The sequence below is a fragment of the Candoia aspera genome, chromosome 14 (assembly GCF_035149785.1).
Source record: "Candoia aspera isolate rCanAsp1 chromosome 14, rCanAsp1.hap2, whole genome shotgun sequence".
Classification (NCBI taxonomy): Eukaryota; Metazoa; Chordata; class Lepidosauria; order Squamata; family Boidae; genus Candoia; species Candoia aspera.
The window spans coordinates 6,392,896-6,411,718 of NC_086166.1; the positions used below are offsets into that span (position 1 = coordinate 6,392,896).

At 42.9% G+C, this 18,823-nt stretch overlaps 1 protein-coding gene across 1 annotated transcript; it reads left to right on the forward strand.

The window, feature by feature from the left end:
• CCZ1 (CCZ1 homolog, vacuolar protein trafficking and biogenesis associated) lies at nt 1-17,801 on the forward strand. The gene is made up of 15 exons (XM_063314915.1): nt 1-141; nt 1,334-1,431; nt 2,477-2,570; nt 4,135-4,209; nt 5,448-5,495; nt 6,721-6,804; nt 8,495-8,670; nt 10,874-10,955; nt 11,083-11,144; nt 11,767-11,878; nt 13,065-13,098; nt 13,974-14,091; nt 15,437-15,595; nt 16,290-16,417; nt 17,514-17,801. Exons 1-15 carry the CDS (start codon nt 31-33, stop codon nt 17,567-17,569), a joined length of 1,437 nt encoding a protein of 478 aa, XP_063170985.1. The 5' UTR covers nt 1-30; the 3' UTR covers nt 17,570-17,801.
• The last annotated feature ends 1,022 nt before the right edge of the window (nt 17,802-18,823 follow it).

The following is an 18,823-nucleotide window of genomic DNA, read 5'->3' on the forward strand; positions in this document are numbered from 1 at the left end:
GCTCTGCTCTGCTCCGCTCCGCCCGGCAGGATGGCGGCGGCGGCGGCGGCGGAGTCGGGGGCCGGGCCCGAGAAGCTCCTGGCGCCGGACCTGCTCGGCTTCTTCGTGTACAACCCGCGGCTGGGCACGCGAGAGGGCGAGGTGGGCAGGAAGGCGGCGGCGCGGCCCGGGAGCCTCCGGGCGAGGGACGCGGGGAGCCGGAGCGCCGGCCGGGCCTTCTTCGGGAGCGGCTCTCGCCTGTCCGGCCGAGCCGGCGCAGGGCCGCCCCGCGGAGGGGACGGAGTGGGAGGCGGCCCTTCTCCCTGGACAGACCGGCCAGCGACGGAGGCCCAGCCGGGCGGAGGGGCGGGAAGGGCCTTCCGTGGACCCTGGGGGAGGGAGGGAGAGATGCGCGGCTGTTGCTGGGGTGTGTGTGTAAAAAATGGAGATACATAGAGAGGGGGGGCGGTGTTGTGTGTAAGCATATGTAAAATGGGAAAAAGTATAGGGGTGTGTGTGTAAAAAAGTGCAGATACATAGAGAGGTATTTGTGTATGAGATTCTGTGTATGCACATGTTAAAAAGTATAGATGCCTAGATATATGGGTGTATATGGGTGTGTACGTGCATGTAAAATGTGGAAAAGTATATTTAGGTAAAGTATATACTTGTGTGTTTAAGTGTGTGTGTGTAGATAGATATAGATAAGTTTGTGCGTACACATATGTAAAAATATTATTATTGTTTGATTTGTACGGCCGTCAATCTCATCTAAGCAACTCTGGGCAGCTCACAAAATGTGTTAATGTATGTATGTATGTATTCTGTGTGTGTGTACACATATGCAAATGTTAAAAAGTAATCAGAAGTCATCGTTCTGATCAAAATATAAACTTGCTGCAGATGCTGGCTTCACAGGGACCAGTTATATACCCATATATGAATGTATTTGAGTTATCGTTTCCCAGGTATACAGTTTAAAAGGCAATACAAAGAGCTAAATAATCTATGAGGAGAATGGGGAGAAGTTAATGTAGGCAGCAAAATGTTTGAATATGTAGATTAAACGCTAAATGAGAGGCCTTCATAGCACAGTCCTATAATACTTATTTTCTTTAAGAAGTCTTGCTGAAAACTGCAAATTCCTTCTTTTTTAAAAAAAATCTCATAGATATATTTCAGAGTGATAGCATTTTAGCACAATATATCTTTTAAGGGCCCTATTCATAGATTTGTGAATAAAATAGGTTAATATGTAAAATGCAGTGAGTTGTGAAGACCTGTATTTCAAGGTGTTTGCATAGATCTATTTAAAATAATGAATTAGGTGTTTCTTTTCTTCTTCCTTTTTCAGGAAGAAAAGAAGATTCTCTTCTATTACCCAAATGAAGTAGAAAAGAATGAAAAGATCAGAAATGTTGGATTATGCGAGGCCATTGTTCAGTTCACAAGGTAGAACAGTCTGTATGTTTGTATATCTCCTCTCCTTTATTTGTGAGAAGAATCAAGCTTACCTGGCTCTTTCCAGATCAAAAAAGCACTTTGGCCAGGTGATGGTCAGATTAGACCAGTGTTTCTCAACCTTGGCAACTTGAAGATGGGTGGACTTCGACTCCCAGAATTCCCCAGCCAGCCATGGGAATTCTGGGAGTTGAAGTCCACCCATCTTCAAGTTGCCAAGGTTGAGAACCACTAGACTACACCATCTAACCCTGTAATTTTCTCAAATATACCTACCATGATTTGATTTACAGAAATTGCTTGTTCTTCGTTCATGCAAGATTTTTTTCACCCATTAATATCCCCCAAACAGGCATCCGTGGGGAGCATGGGGTGGAATGGTGTCATGAACCTTGGCCAAAAATATTAATTCCATGATGATGTCACAACACATGTCGTCTTGATGTTCTTGAGGCTTGTTACTGATGCTACTGATCCCACATTTCACCCAAGACAATACATCTATTTCCTTTTCTATCTGGTTGGTTTTGTGTTTCCAGCAAGCCTATGAAAAAAATAATTATAGGACTAAAATTGTCCTGTGGATTTCTTGGCTAATTAGGGATTAAACTAAATTTCCGCAGTCCACGTTGGTTTTGTTTATATATTACTTACACTACGATTTATCAGCCAACTTGAAACTGGTTTCCGATTAAATCTCCATTCAGGTAAAGCCAGCTATAAAACATGAAGTCATTGCTTGTTCTATCTGCAGTTTCTCGAAGTCTGTTTGATTAATTCAGGCAGTTTGTTAATCAGTTTTATGGATGTTGGAAGTCATTTAATATAGCCTAAATATTAATGAAACATCCTAATCAGAGTTGTTCACAAGTTTAAAAAAGTGAAGATGGTGCCTGTGATGCACATTAAACAACGTGGAGCTCTGATTGCACCATTACAGATGCCCTCTTGATTTTTGTGACCATGCCTAGTGGACACCCCTGGTCCTAACAAATAGTTAAATTATGCTCATTTGTATATATTTTTTTCCTCTTAGGACCTTTAGTCCTACAAAACCTGCAAAATCCCTACATACCCAGAAAAATAGACAGTTCTTCAATGAACCGGAAGAAAATTTCTGGATGGTTATGGTATATAAATGCATGATACTATTCTTTTATGTAATTTCTCTGTAATTTCTTGAAGGTCCGTCAGATTTTTATACCCCGCATTAAGCTGAAAATGTCTCTAGAACAGTTTCCAGATGAATAATTGAACAATCCATGCTGTAGACGCCAAAGGGGGGGGGAAAGGGATGGATAGGAAGTGGGGGGAAGCAAAGACAGGCCCCATTTCTTAGCTATGATTGTTAGAATTGGTGGATTTAGTGGAAACAGTTCAGGAGCCTGATGGAATAACTACTGCTGGATGACAGTTTGACAGAGCCAAAAGTAGTTAGTCTTTCAATAGAGCCAATAGAAAAATCCTCTCCTCTTCTTCCTCTACCTCCTGTAGTTAATTTAAGGTAAAGGTAAAGGTTTCCCTTGACATGAAGTCCAGTCGTGTCCGACTCTAGGGAGTGGTGCTCATCTCCGTTTCAAAGCCGAAGAGCCGGCGTTTGTCCGAAGACACTTCCGTGGTCATGTGGCCGGCATGACTACACGGAATGCCGTTACCTGCCCGCCAAAGTGGTGCCTATTAATCTACTCACATTTGCATGTTTTCGAACTGCTAGGTTGGCAGGAGCTGGGACTAGCAACAGGAGCTCACCCCGTCACACGGATTCAAACCGCCGACCTTCTGATCGGCCAGCTCAGCAGCTCAGCGGTTTAACCCGCAGCACCACCGCGTTAATTTACAAATGAGAAAAAGAAAGCCCAGTTAAGTTGATTGCTTAGATCAGCAGCAGCCTGCTGTTCTCTGAATGTTTTCAAAAGAGCCTACAAAAGGGAAAACATGCAAAACATTATAGCTTAAATGAAACAAATGTAATATACATTGTTTTTGAGTAGCAGTGTGGCTAAACCCTAATAAAAGAGCAAAGCAACAAACATTAAAAGCATGTCAGGCTTTAAGGCTTATTGAAAAAAGTGGGAGGGCACAGAGCTTGACAAACAGCCCAGAATTCAGTGCCTTTTAAAAAAGTAAACCTTTTTGCCTGGACTTACATCACCAGTGATGAAAGGGAAGAGCATTAAGTCTTGAATTAGGATCTGGACAGACTCTTAGAAAGAGCTCTTTAAGATAGCCATGCACCTTTTGTAAATTTACACTAACACTTTAAATGTTGTTTGGAGCACATGGATAATTGATATCACTGGTATAGTACAGATGTTAAGAAATCCAGCATATGGTCCTTTTGCAAGGTTGTAATAAAAAGATGTTCTGAAGTTTTTAAAAAGAGAAACCTTTCTCAATTATCTGTTTTCCCCTTTGCATTTATGTACTTGGATGTAGACATAGAGGGCTTATATTAAGTTCTTTTCCTCTTAACTGATCGTTTAGTTTTAAATTACTAAATTGGTGTTATGATGCGACCATTGGCATCTTTTTGTCTAATTAACAAAATGAGATGCATTCTTGGAGACTTTGTTCCTGTTTTTTAGTTGATTCTCCTTTGTATATTGTTGATCCTGCTTTATATATTGATTACCTTGAAGAGGGCACTAGAAACTCCAGATGATTACCCAATGCCTGTTTTGTTCCATTTTCAAGGTTGTACGGAATCCAATAATAGAAAAACACAGAGATGGCAAACCAGTCATTGAATACCAAGAAGAGGAGTTACTGGTAATAATTAGCTGTCACGTTGGAAATATTAGCAAATATGGTGTTATTTTCCCTCTCTTTATGACTTGAACACTTCAAGGCTCGCCCTTTCTGGCCTTTCTCCCAAGATCTGTAAATAATTTCTGAAATTCTGTACAGGTAGTCCTTGACTTACGACCATCCATTTAGCGACTGTTCAAAGTTACTACGGTGCTGAAAAAGTGACTTGTGACCAGTCCTCACACTTAGGACCATTGCAGCATCCCTGCGGTCACGTGATCAAAATTCAGGCACTTGGCAACTGGCATGTATTTATGATGGTTGCAGCATCCCGGGGTCACACGTTCACCATTTGCGACCTTCCCAGCTGGCTTCCGACAAGCAAAGTCAGTGGGGGATCCCAGATTCACTTAACAACCACATGATTAGCTTAATGACCATGGCAAAAGTCATAAAATCGGGTGTGACTCACTTAACAACCGCCTCTCTTAGCTATGGAAGTTCCAGTCCCAATTGTGGTCATAAGTCGAGGACGGACTACCTGTACTCCAAAAGGTGGTGACCTCCCCAGCTTAGTTTTTTAAAGAAGAAAATTAAGCAGGATAGTAACCTCAAGATATTTATAGGACCCGGTTGGGGAAAGCTGCCATTTGTGGCATTTCTCCCACTCTCAAAGATTTGGTATGAAAATCTTCAATGCCATCGGACTTTGTTTGTTTTTCCTCTTGCATGTTTCTGCAGAGATCCAGCTGTTTTAATGGTAGCATTATAGGGCTGGGCTCACCCTAAGTCACCCTAGCTGCCCTGAAATATATGGGATAAACGAGCTACGGTTAGTGTGACTAACATTATTATAACATATAATAACAATATTCCGAAGCCAGACCCACTGCTTGTAGTTTCTTTGCATCTGGATCCAATTCAGCTGGAGCTGGTTTTCAGGATTTGTTGACTTATTTTCCCTAGAAAGGTTCCTTTCAAAGCAAAAGTCATCTAATGGGGCAGTTTGCAACCCCTTGGAGTGCCTTTTTGTCCCTGGCATAAATGGGGCTTTGGAATAGAGACTGGGGAACTCACCCACACGTACAAAGTGTCAAAGGAGAGGAGTCCTTGTTTATTGATTGCTGGAAATGTGCCAATCAGCAAAATATAGTATGTTGTTCTGGAAAATAAGCCTATGTACCTCGATGCATCCCCAGTCAAAATATTTCTCTTCGTGTTGTTCTTGTAATAACTTTTTGATTCTGAATATCTTATAGGACAAAGTTTATAGCTCGGTGTTACAGCAATGTTACAACATGTACAAGGTCAGTTTTACTGTAATTTTTGTTAATTAGGCTGGAGTGGGTAAAACAGCCTTTACCCCCCTAAAATAAAATTGAACTAATACTTTACTCCAGTTTTTCCAGCCGCAGAAATATGTTGTCAGTGCCGAATATTTACTGACACTTATTCAGTGGCTTGTTTCTTTCATAATACTTCTTGTCCTGAACTGTTCCATGTCATCTTTATATTTGTGCCCTCCTGACAGCACACAGATTAAAAGAAGGGCTTATGATCTAGCATGTTGTAGAAAGAAAAAGGCAGAAAGGGCAAAATAGCAATTGCAGGGGCAGGTGCTCCTGCATTTGAAGGGGTTATTTTGGCAAGACAAATGACAGCGATGGCTCAGTTTTCTCTAAAACATCAAACTGATCTTTTGAGGTTGCCGGGTTGTTGTTGTTGTTGTTGTTGTTTTTTGAACAGGCTATAATTAGCTGGCTGTTGCCTAAATTGAACATGATTTTTTCTAAATGTGAGTTACCTTCACCCTCCAGAGTTTGAGAAGGTGTGGCTGGCTAGAAGAAAAAGAAGCTTTCTAAGCAATTGGATGCTGTCCTCTGTTCCAAACTGCTTTCTGTTAACTCCAGAGTTTCTTGAGCAGGTTCAACCTTTTGCAGAATTGGTTGGCTCTTGACTTGAACCATGGTTTGGCACTATGAGAAGAAGCCTTGAAGAACTTTTAAGTCCCTAACGCTTCATCTTCTCTTTATATGGTCCGATGTCTTCCCTTCCCGATTTTGCGGCCATCTCTTGTTAGTCTTTTCATTCAAAACAGCAAGCTTATCTTGCAAATCACTCTGCCAGTTGGGGAAAAAATGCCTTGGCTGAAGTAGTGATAATCAGGATGGGAAAGGAATTAATTAATGGATGTTAATTAATTAATTAATTAATGTACTGTTAACTCTCATACATGCATCATTGATGTGATGGGCACTATTTCTGCAATACATTGGTTAAGGGGGAAAGATGTCACACATTAACAATCGGAAATATACAGTGTTTGTCATCTGCTGTAAGCCTTCTGTAAATAGAGTCCTAAGTGCTATGCAGCCAGGTGTAATATTTCCCTTTGAATCCAGGAAGCTGGTATTACAAGGCCAACACTTCATTTTCTTGGTTAAATGTTTATATCTTGAAAAACAAGGTGTGGATTAAGTGGTGACTTAATCGCCCCATTAATTTTTTTTTTCTCTTGTAAATAACGATTAGCTTTTTAATGGCACGTTCCGAAAAGCCATGGAAGATGGAGGCGTACAAGTTCTGAAAGACAGGCTGGAGAAATTCTTCCATCGGGTAAGTCCTTGTTATCTTATTATCTGAACAACAAGTGGATGTTTAAGAGTTTGGCAGTTGATTTGCCCTGGAGTCTCTTCTGGAAAGGCATAATGGGTTAGGATGGATGGATGGATGGATGGATGGATGGATGGATGGATGGATGGATGGATGGATGGATGGATGGGGTTGCTTTGAACCCTGGCAAGAGTCTATAGTAAGAAGAGTGGTAATGGCCACTAGTGTCACGGTTCCTGTTCCCATGTTCCTGAAACATCGCAACGAGTTCCCATGCCACGCTGGTGCTGACACGTGTTGTTGTCCAGGAGGGGGCTGCTACTGCTCCTTGGTGCCAGGCAGTGAGCTGCATGATGCGAGCCGGGAGGAGTGCACCTTTGGGCTATCTTAACTGGTCAAGGACGTTACCCGAAGACTGCCAGCAACTGTTACAAACACCTGCAGGGGGATGGAATTGTACTGACTCTGGGGGAGGGGCTTGAGATTGCTTGTAGGTTAATTGGGAGAAATCCTGCGCTTTTGGTATTCTCAGGTTTGCCTGTGATCCTGCATACTATTCATCATTCAATCAGATTTCCATAGAAGTCCTGTGTGAGTCTGATTGTTGTTTTGGATAGGCAGTCATTACAACTAGATTTTTTTTAATTTGGTCTTTCAGCGCTTACCTTCTCCTGTAACTTTTTATTGGGAGAACATTTATTAACTGGTTATGTGACATCAAGTCAGTGTTGACTTTTAGCAACTGCATAGATAGATTTTCTCCATGATGATCTATTCCTAACCTGGTCCTTCAGGTCTTCCAACAGTGCACCCAGCACCACTGTAACTGAGTCCTTCCATCTTGCTGCTGGTCGTGCTTTCCTCCTCCTCCTTCCTTCCACCTTTCCCAGCATTACAGCCTTCTCCAGAGAGCAGGGTCTTCACATAATGTGTCCAAAGTGGGGTAATTTGAGCCTGGTCACTTATGTCTCAAGTGAGAACTCTGGGCTGATTTATTCGATGATCCGTTGATTTGTTTCCTTGGCTGTCCACGGTATTCTCAGGAGTCTTCAACACCGAAGTTCAAAAGCTTCAATACTCTTCTTACCCTGTTTCTTGAAAGTCCATTGGGAGAACGTGCTAGGTATTATTTTGCTTCCCTAAGATGATGTCAAAACCCAGCACAGTCTTGGATACCACAATCGGTGAACATCTTAGAACATCCCAGAGAGCACTGTGGGGGATCTCTAAACTGTTTGCTTTGATGCTCAACATAAAGTTTCGTCTGTAGCGGTTTTAAAGCAAAAGAACGGAATATTACCAATGAAGCATATAATAGAACTTCTTTAAAAAATTCAAATGATAGTTACTCCCATTCAGCCATCACTTTTCTACCAGTGCAGCAGACCTTTGCTTTCTTCTTGAAGACTGCTTCAAAGAAGGATGCTTTGATCACACTTTTCCCTCTCATGCATCACACTAAGCCAGAATGTGATTTTGTTTGGATTTGGTTAATCTGTCAGGTGCATTCAGCCAGTCGTTGCTTCTTCAGCAAGCCACGGTTAATCCATGGCTTAGCATGATGTGTGAACCCAGCCAACGTATGTGAGAAATGTGTTACTCAAGTTGATCAGAGAAGTTACAGTATTGAGGCATAGCAGCAAAATTAGCCAGGTTTTCTAAGTTCAAATGTTTTCTTCCATTTGCTTTCCAGTACTTGCAAACGCTTCACTTATACTCCTGCGATCTCCTGGACGTCTTCTGCGGAATCAGCTTCTTTCCGTTAGACAAGATGACTTACTTGAAAATCCAGTCATTCATCAATAAGATGGAAGAAAGCTTAAGCATAGTCAAATACACAGCCTTCCTCTACAACGATCAGCTCATCTGGTGAGTACCAGAATGCCTTTGAGGAGCTTAAGCAGATGGCTATCGCAATGGAATGTGAAATACACATGATACAGGATGAAGCGGTGGGCTTGTGTGCAAACTCACATTGAGTAAAATCTCCCTGGGCACGCTCCGCATTCTTCCCTGCACGCATATGTCTCACCATAAAAGTAGGAATGTGCAAAGCACTCTGCTTCCATGTGACCGAGGCATAAGGAAGAGAAAAATCCCCTATGTTTCCCAGGTCACAGAATATATTAGTTCCCTGTCATGCCACCCTGTTTTCCAAATATGACTTGTGCTAACTCTAAAGTTCTTAATCCAGCTGTCTTCTGCTTTCTGTAGTCAGCATGGTGGCCCTTCGACTTTTAGGCTACCCAAATTTAATGCTAATCTAAGTAAGCACAAGCTGTACTATCCAGAATATACTTGGCCTTTTTATGCATATGGCTTTTGAAAACATTTCCCTTTTATGCTGTACCCCATCACGTGCGGATGATGTAAAAGAGCAGCAGCTAGAAAAATCAAATTGACACCAGCCCAAAATATGCCTAGGAGAGCGGGTGGAGTATCCGACTTAAACCAAGGAGTCCATCTGAGCAACGATAGCCATCCTGCTTGCCCTCAGATAACTTCAGAATAAAAGGGGCCTTGAGAAATGAATATATGCTATCTTGACCTCTTTTTAGGAAGGACAGCAAGATAGAATTCTTTTTTTTAAAGAAGTGGCTTAGAGGACCAGATGAAATGTGTGAAAGCAGCCACCAGGGCTGTTCCAGAAGTTTGTTTAGAGTGTTGGAAAAGCAGCAGCAAGTGCCGGTCTGGAGGGCTAAGATTTAAGCAGTGTATGTGTGCTTATTTGAGGTTGTGCAGCCAATTCCTTTGTTCCATCCACACCGTGTGAAGAAGTCCTTCCTTTTGTGCCTGTCTGGGATCGTCCATGATTCAGCTTCATTATGTACTGAAGGGTTCTTGTAGTGTGACAAAGGGAGGGCAGAATTTCTCTGTTCATTTTCGCCACGCTCTTCACAACTTAACAGGGCTATCAGGTATAGCTCGCAAGAAGAGCTTGCCTTTATTCCAAGCTGAAAAAGCATTAAATGTAATCTTTCCTCACATATACGAAAAAGGTCGGTAACAAAGGAACCAAGCAGTTTCTGAGCATGGGATTAGCTGAATCACAGCCGTTGTTTCTGACGTAAGGACGTCATTGTGGCAACTTGATGCAAGGAAAAAAGGAAGAAACATATATATATATTTTATTCAACTCACAGCCTCCCAGAATCTTAGTCCTTTCAAATGCCGAAGAACATCTTCAATTTTGAAAGAAATAAAACAGGTGCAGAACTTTGAACGGTAGCCGATTTTCAACTCACACTTTTGACCTCACACAGAAAAAATGCTGCATTTTAAACAGAAACAAAGGAGCGCCTGCAGTTTGCGGCATCGATGTAATCGAAGCGGGGGGGGGGCTTCTCTTCAGCTGTGTTTGCTTTCAGGGTGTTTATTGACACGGCACAGCTGTCCGCCTCCAGTTTCATTTTCAGGGCAGCAGCTCAAGGGCTTCCTATTCAGAAGTGATTAAGGAGCCGAGAGAAGAGGCTTAGATAAAAAGCAATCTATAGAGCGCTGTGTAAAATAATTACCACTTAGAATGGGATTCAAAGAGGCTCCTCCAGTTTTAATATAAAACGTTGACTTCAGATTTGAGGCATTTGATTTACTGTAGTTAAGACCAGTTGCTAAATGTAGCAGTAGCTTATAATTTAGGGCTAGATGGGGCCCTTCTCCACCCCTTCCCTGGAAGTTGGTGGCATGCCTCTAGGTCAAACGGAAAGGATGGCTCCATCTAGCTAGCGCAGAACCAAGAAGTGCAGGTGATGAGATTTTGACAAGCGTTTGGGGGTCTTTCCTTTTCACTTCTTGGTGCTTCACTCAGAGTGGTGAACACCATTGCACCAAAGGCAAGGTTGGCGCTCGGTCGTAGAGCGTGCAAACTGAAGCCAAGCAAACACAGCAAAACCCCTTCTCTTTCTGAGATCTTGAGCAGCTGCTGTCAGTTAAAGAAGAGGGTATTAAGTCCAAAACCAGTTGTCTGACCCAGCATGCCTAGACAGGTTCGTGGGAGTCAACTTAACTGCTTGAAAGAGTTGACCAGCTGAAACATTAAACTTGCTTTAAGGTAGCCTTTTTCACCTTCCAGGAGTGGACTGGAACAAGAAGACATGAGAATCTTGTACAAGTACCTCACCACATCGCTGTTTCCAAGATATATGGAGCCCGAGGTGAGTTGGGTGCCCTGTCTTCCACTGGAACATGTGGCTTCCCGGGCTGAAAGGGAAACAATTCCATGCACAAGTTTCGTCTGCTGAAAGAAACCAAAGCTTTCCTTGAATATCTCTTCTCTTTCAGTTGGCAGGAAGAGATTCCCCCATACACGTAGAAATATCTGGAAATCTACAGCACTACGGAAGGTAGCCATTCCTTATCTCTTGTTTCCTTTCATGCCCTATGGAGCGTTCAACCTGAGTCCCATTTTGTACCCCTTCCTGCAAGACCAGCCCCCACTGCTGAAAATTGGCAACACGGGTTTCCGCCATTTTGAAATAGCACAAAAACTAATACAAGGCTAAGAAAGCTAAGCATAGTTAAATGCAACAGCAACAGGGCCCTCCCCAAACGGGAGAAAACTGAAAATCTTGGCCTCTCCCCATAGATACAGCCTCTCCCACTTTCCCTGTGATTACCTTTATTCCCCCCCCTCCAGTGTTAAATGACTCCACCAGCTACTGAAGATTGCCCATTGCAGTCCAGCAGTGGATCATTTTGGCTCTCTTTAGGGTCTGATTTGCTAAATCTGCTAAAGTAGTCCCTCTTTTGGGGGAGATGGGCGGTAATTAAATTTGAATAATAAAATATTTATCAAAAACTCCTGTATATTAAAAGCAAAGAAATGGAGAAGTAATTGAGTTGGGTGCCAGCTCTATAAAGTGAAGGTAGATTTGTTGGATTATAAAGCTATAAAACTGGCCTTTTTTAAGATTTTGGCTGAGGTCTAACGGTGGAACGTGGAAAGATCCTGTCTTTGTTTTTTAGGTTCCTCACTGGACCTCTGAATCTGAATGACCCAGAAGCAAAATGCAGGTTCCCCAAAATATTTGTTAACACAGAGGATGCTTATGAAGAGCTTCATTTAATCGTATATAAGGTAATCTGTTTAATTCTTCCCCCTTCACTGTAAGATGAAGTGATTCTCCACAGCATTCATAATAAATAAATAAAATAAATATTCTTGGATGGAAAGGGGTTGTGCCCTAGAGCAGTGTTTCTCAACCTTGACAATTTAAAGATGTGTGGAGTTCAACTCCCAGAATTTCCCAGCCAGCTAAGCTAAGCTAAGCTGGCTGGGGAATTCTGGGAGTTGAAGTCCACATGCCTTAAAGTTGCCAAGGTTGAGAAGCACTGCAGTGTGAAAGGAGTCAGAAATTGCTTCAGCTAACACTACCTTTTGGCTCTTGTGAGGCATCAATCCTGTGCTTAGCTTATTTTGAAGTGAATTCCACTGAAATTAGAACAACTTCTTAGTGAGCACACGTACATTGGGCACCAGATTTTTATCTCTGTTTCCAGCAGCATTCTGGAAAACCTACCCACACCCTAGGTTGACAACATCTGCCTAAGAACAGCCAACTCTCTCATCCACCTTATATTGTAGAAGACAAACTGGTTGCCAGGACCAGAGTTTGCAAACTCCTAACTTCAAAAATATCATTAAGCTAGTAGTGGCTTCAGAAAGTTGACCTCTGTTGTCTGTTCCATTAATGTCCTTGAAGTTGCAAGATGGAATGAGAACAGAAATCTGTCTCCTCTGAAGAACTCGAGATTATGTCTCAGTTCTTCCAGATCACATAGGAAAAGCCAAGAGTTAGTGGTAAAACATATATTGTGTAAAGGCAGGCTTCAGATTGAGCTGAAAAATAGTTCCTTGATGAAAATCAGGTGCCGGGTCCTAGAAAGAACAGTTGGAAGTTTATGTTTTAGATCCATTGCTAGTCAGAGTTAAGTAGTAACAGCTTAGATGATGAATTCTTCTGGAGGTTATGGTGAACCTGAGGTGAGAAGGAACTTGTTGGTTTACAACTCCCATCATCTCCACCCATTGGCCATGCTAGCTGGGTTTCATGGTAGCTGGAGCCCAATTTTGGGGAGTACCAGAACTTCTCCATCCACAATCTAAGTTATCCTTTCATCTCAGGGATCATCCTCAAATCAGAGGTCCTTGTTACACTAGCTTGCACCAACTTTCTTCACTTAAGCAGTAGAGCTGAACGCAACCTTGTATTATTGGGATAGCTTGAAAATTGCTGGTACGATCAATGTTTTGTCTCTTCCAGGCAATGAGTGCAGCTGTCTGTTTTATGATTGATGGTAAGTATCAAATCATAATCATTGAGATCACTGTTCCTGTCTCTGTTCCCTAAATCCCGTCCTTTGAACCTTCTCCATGGTCATTTGGATATTAGCTGTGATAGTATGTTCTCCGTCTGTAAGAGTTCCAGAATCTTATAATGAGAGTTTTTTTTTAACTACTTCCTGTTACACATGAAAAAGAAAAGGACACAAGTTTTGTCGTCTCAGAGAGTCATAGTGTGCCAGTGAATCATCAAAGAATAAAACCTCAGTAACGAAGTGAAGATTTGTCTAAATTGAGGCAGCCTGAGGTTCTGGAGCTGTGACTGCCAAAACCAGAGTGTTGTTTCCTATTTCTTTGAACTCAGCAATGTAGACACTCTAGCATAAATCCTAAAATAGCCGTAAACCCCTGAACAAATCAAACAAAATCCTGGGCCCAACCAGTAGCAGGGCCTGGCCCACCCACTACTGCACCATCTCGCCACACATTGTGGTTCTGGGTCTCTACCCCCTCGCCCCCCCAAAAAAAAATTGCCTGCCACGTTGCAGATGTTTATATGCAAATTACCTTCAAGCAGGTAAACATGCTCACTAATGTGGGAACAGAAGAACAGGATTTAAAAAAAAAAAAAAAAAAAGCTCTGCCTTTTCCTGAAATACTTAAAACCAGATCCAGTTTGTGCCCTTCGGGATGACCATCAGCAGATGACCTGGGAAGCCCAAGGCACCTTGGCATTTATGGAAACCAGTCTGTTGTGCATCTCTGACTTGCAACACTGCCTTGCCCCTGTATCATCACAAGGCCTTGGCATTTCCTCCAAGCCGTGTTGATCTGCCCTCTGTGCTCAGGGTGCAGGGAAGTCTCACCATTCTCTTTCCCCCTTTCGCAGTCTCTGTGCAGCCTACGCTGGATTTCTGCCGCAGACTCGATAGCCTCGTTGGGCCTCAGCTTACTGTATTAGCTTCGGATATATGCGAACAGTACAACCTCAAGAAAAGGATGGCGGGGTTGGTTGGCTGTGTTTGTTTGTTTTTCTTTTTGAGTTTTTAGGGAGAGGGCACCTTCTTAACGAGGGACTGGTGTTTAGAAACTGCAGAGATGTTTTTAACAGCGCAGTAAGTTTCAGTTGGCAAAGCAGATGACGGTTAAGGACAAGCAGGAGTTACAGGAAGGGCTCTTTCCCGCTTTTCATTCCTCCCCCCCATTGTCCTGAATAACAAGTAGTAATCCCTCTCTGATCCCACCCCAGTGAAGGACAGATAAGCCATTGATGCTCACGATGGGGATTGTTTGCAGGTTTTGACTGAAGTAGTTGACCCTGAGAACCACCTTGTTGGCCAAGAGAGCAGAGACCGGCACGGATTATGCATTGCGCAGAGCCAGAAAGCGGGCCTTGGAAGATAGCATCCTGGGTGAACCCATCCCCTTGTAGTTTATTCAGAGAACTAGAGTTAAGCAAACCAAGGCTTAGCACTCTGAGCAAGTCAAGCCATAGATGGCATGCTTGGCTTCATTCCTGTCCCAGGTGGACAGACAAACGAATCAGGAGCCAGAGAGCCAGACAGCAGATGTACGGGCACGGTCCTGTGCGGTCTCAACAGTATATTTCTTGGAGAAGCGAAGAATAGCCCTCCGCCCCACTGTGTACAGTGTCACAGTCCTTTCCTGCTCCAAGATCATAAAATAGAGTTGGGTGAGACGCATGCAGTCCAGTGGTGAGTTCTGGCACAGGCTGAGGGGCAGTAAAAATAGGACGGAAGTCTAGCCTTTTCTCCTAGCCAGACGTTGAACAGCGATGGTAGAAGGCTAGGCCTTCGCTGCCAACAGCTGGAAAGAGCTAGGACGACTCCTCACTTCCTGAAGTTGGTTGAAAAGCTACTGAGGGTCTAGAGTGCAGCAGAAATATTCTCCTGGCAGCTCCAGAATTATCCCAGAGCCTGAATCCCTTTTGACCTGATTCTCAGCCTTGTGGTTAAAGGAGATCGTTCTGTGTTTTGGGAGAGTTGGCCCTTGGTGTTTCTAAAGCAGGGTTTCTCAACCGTAGCAAGTTTAAGGTGTGTGGACTTCAACTCCCAGAATTCCCCAGCGAGCTTGCTGGCTGGGGAATTCTGGGAGTTGAAGTCCACACACCTTAAACTTGCTAAGGTTGAGAAACCCTATTCTAAGGAGATGAGAAAAGGGGTGGGTAAAAGAAGCACTGTGGTGGTTCACTAGCTGGCAGGAACAAATCCAGAGTATCAGGAGAACAGCCAGCTGCTGTTTACCGTAAGGAGAACCCTTTCTGAAATATCTGAAATGCGTGTTTCAGAGATGCAGTGTCTCATTTGATCTCTCCCTTCGTCTCTTTCTTAGGTCAGAGAAGGACCCTCAGTTTAAATTTATCTACTTCAATCATATGAATCTGGCAGAGAAAAGTACTATCCATATGAGGAGAACATCAAGTTGCTCACCCACATCAGTCCACCCTGACTTGATGAGGATTCTTGGTGATATCAACAATGATTTTACTAGGTGATCTCCCCTCTTCCATTTCCGTTATTTATTTATCACTCTCCTTCTCTCTTCAGGTGCAGGGTGAATAATATTTCTTTTTTGTCCTGTTAAAAATAACCCGTTTGTACATGACTATCTTATGCCTCTTTTACATGGTAATCGGCATTTCCAACAGCGCCAGTGGGCATCACGTACGTCTCGGAGGCTTTTCTAGAAAATAAAATGGGGGTGTGGCTTTGGTTAGTCTTCTCGTATGTGGGTGTTTTGTGGTCCATCACACCCACCGTGGCAATTATTTTGTGAGAGTGCTCGAAAAGTTGAAAACTGCTGTCTTCATCCCCAAACCTGGAACAAAGCAAAAATCAAAGCTCACTTCTTCAGAGGGTATTTCAGGTTTGGTATGTTTATGGCTGTCCCAGCATCTATCTGACCTGCGTTGACCTTGAGCAAGCTGAGTGTAATACTTGGATGGAAGACCACGAAGAAATCTCAGAGGTGTAGTCTAAACTGGGAAGTTAAAGGGCGCACACACTCAGGCGCACATCCTGGAAAAAGACAGTAGCAAACTACTTCCATGTAGCTGCCAAGAACAATTTTTGTTTAACCATCAAACTGAGCTTGCTGGCTTTTTGGATGTCCTTTTCCCCCCAAGTTTATTTCTAAGGGAGCTTTCCATACATCTGAAAACCGGATCTCCTCCTTTTTTTTAAAGGGTTGACGATGACGAAGAAATCATTGTGAAGGCCATGAGCGACTACTGGATTGTTGGCAAGAAGTCTGATCAGCGGGAGCTGTACGTTATTTTGAATCAGAAAAACGCAAACCTGATTGAAGTGAACGGTAAGGAACCCTTCAACACGTAGGCCTTTAATCCGACCGGGGGGAGAATATTAATTGCCTGCTCGTTCAGTGTCATTTGCAATCCAGAACCATCGTTACCAAGTTTGAGAGAAGACCAATGAGGAGGCTGTTCTAAGCTTTGGTGCAGGAGAAACAGGAGGAAATGCAGAGGAGTTAGGCAGGCCTAGAATTTGCATAATATCTCTTCTAGCTTGGAATTTTGGGAATTGTAGTAAGTCTTAATCCAGGAAGTGGATTACAGAGAAGTTGGGTCAAAGATTTTTAGTAGACTTCATGACCTGTGATGGACTTCAGTAATGCAGCTGGTTCTCAGGAAGGAGGGAGCGCGTTCCAAGGAGGGGAGCGAGATACGAGAAAGCACAGTCAGGAGCTGGAACGTGGGAAGACTAAGAGGTTCAGGATAGCCCTGCCCTGGAGCCTCCCAGGTTATTCGTTTTAGGATTACCTATCCTAAGCTTAGCCTAAACTAAGACTAAGAGTAGCTTGAGTCTGGCAAGATTCTGTCCATACGGTGTGAGCAAATAACGAATTGAGTCTGGCTGGACTGATTCTTCATTGTTCTTGGGCTGGCCCTGACATTACCGGCATTCATTGATCACCTTTTCTATATTAAGCTGAACTCCTCTGAGTAACCAGCGTTTCTCAACCTGGCAACTTTAAGATGGTTGAACTTCAACTCCCAGAATTCAGCCATGCTGGCTGGGGAATTCTGGGAGATGAAGACCACCCATCTTAAAGTTGCCAAGGTTGAGAAATGCTGGTTTACCCAAGGCTGTTGAACAGAGTTTGCACTCACTGTCAGAAGGCCCTTATGCTAGGAGAATACCTTTGGCATTCTCGAACAGTTTTTTGGGTTGGCACTGACAAAAAGGATAGTTCTTAGGTGTTTGTACACTGTCCCTCAAAAATAAATTAATGAGTAAAATTAAAAAACGGCTTGGAACCACAGAAATAATTTATCAGGCAGCCTTCAGGGAATCTGCTAAAGATACATTTACGTCCTACTGTGGGCAGCTTGTCAACACTGAGTACTTCATTCTTTTAAGCCTTAAAACTCGTTCTTTCTCCCCCTCAGAGGAAGTAAAGAAACTTTGTGCAACCCAGTTCAACAACATTTTCTTCTTGGATTGATCAGCCAAGGGTCTCACTCTTCCAAGATGGCTTTAAGATCTCCAAAAGGCATAATTGGTTTACAGGGACCGTCTACTGAGTCGTTTTACTGACTGGCATAATGACAATGGTAAAGCAATACTTGCTTTGTTATGAATCAACTTTCTACGAAAACCATATGCTCTCCAATCATACCGGTTTTTAGATTTTAAAGTATTTATGTGCAAATTGATTAAAGTTGGTCCGAATTAAATACGTGTCATTCCTTGTCTCTGTTCGTCGTTATGTAACTATTTTACTGGAATAATAAAATGTAACTGTGACCATTTTAACTAACTTTCTTCCTCTTTCTGTTCTTTGGAATAAAATAAACACATTTTATAGGCAGCCATCTGACCTTGAGGGATAGCCTTGTGATGTTCTGATGTCCTAGAAATAATTTGTCCTCTTTAGGGAAAGTGAGATCAACTCCAATAAGGACGTTCCAGAGTAGAAATCAAGGCCACAAATGCTAACTGCAGAGAAAGCAATGGAACTGCTGTAAATTGTTTTAGAATTATTCTTGGCATTAGGTAATCCATGCAGATAATATTGATTCATTATGTACAGGAGCAAAACTGCCACTAAAGAAAAAGATAATTGTTTTTAGAAGATGTAAACACGAAACCCACCCTTCTCTTAGAAGAGAGATTTTATCTCCTAGATGGCCCTGGCTATCTGCAATTTTTATAATTTGTCTGTTGAAATTAATGTGGGGGGAGCACAACGGAGCTTCCCTTTTACAACTTTTTGGTTAAGTGCTGCATCCCAGCTGCAAAAGTAACTTTATCCTGAATGGCACCAACCAGCTAAAGGCCTCCCACGTGCTTGATTGATTCTGACTTTGTACATCCAAGCACGCAGCAAGATTTGCAGCAAATCTCATAGGGGAAATTGGGGAAACAAGTTTTTTCTTACTGTTGTGATGACATTTACACCTGGGAGCTCAAAACGATGTCCATGCTTTGCACAAGAACCCCGTGAGGTCAGATGGGCTGAAAGATTACAGGCACCCCTTGAAAATCAGCGGGGAACCCCATCTCTGTCTAACTTCCTTCACCTGTGCCGAACATTTGCACAAACTTGGAGAATTTTTATGTGGGCTTTTCTGCTAACGTGCTCCTGGAACTTATTTTCCAAGCACTGAAAAAAATGGGTTGCAGCCTTCCCACATGAGGATCCCAGAACCTTGGGTGTGCTTGCAAAGCGCTTTGAAAGACCGGAAAACTTTTGAAA

Excerpts from the sequence above, each read along its gene's own strand:
- CCZ1 (XM_063314915.1), top strand. The coding sequence starts at position 31 with ATGGCGGCGGCGGCGGCGGCGGAGTCGGGGGCCGGGCCCGAGAAGCTC. Across the intron at positions 1,432-2,476 it reads GCCATTGTTCAGTTCACAAG|GACCTTTAGTCCTACAAAAC; the intron begins GTAGAACAGTCT and ends TTTTCCTCTTAG. Across the intron at positions 13,099-13,973 it reads TGTCTGTTTTATGATTGATG|TCTCTGTGCAGCCTACGCTG; the intron begins GTAAGTATCAAA and ends CCCCTTTCGCAG.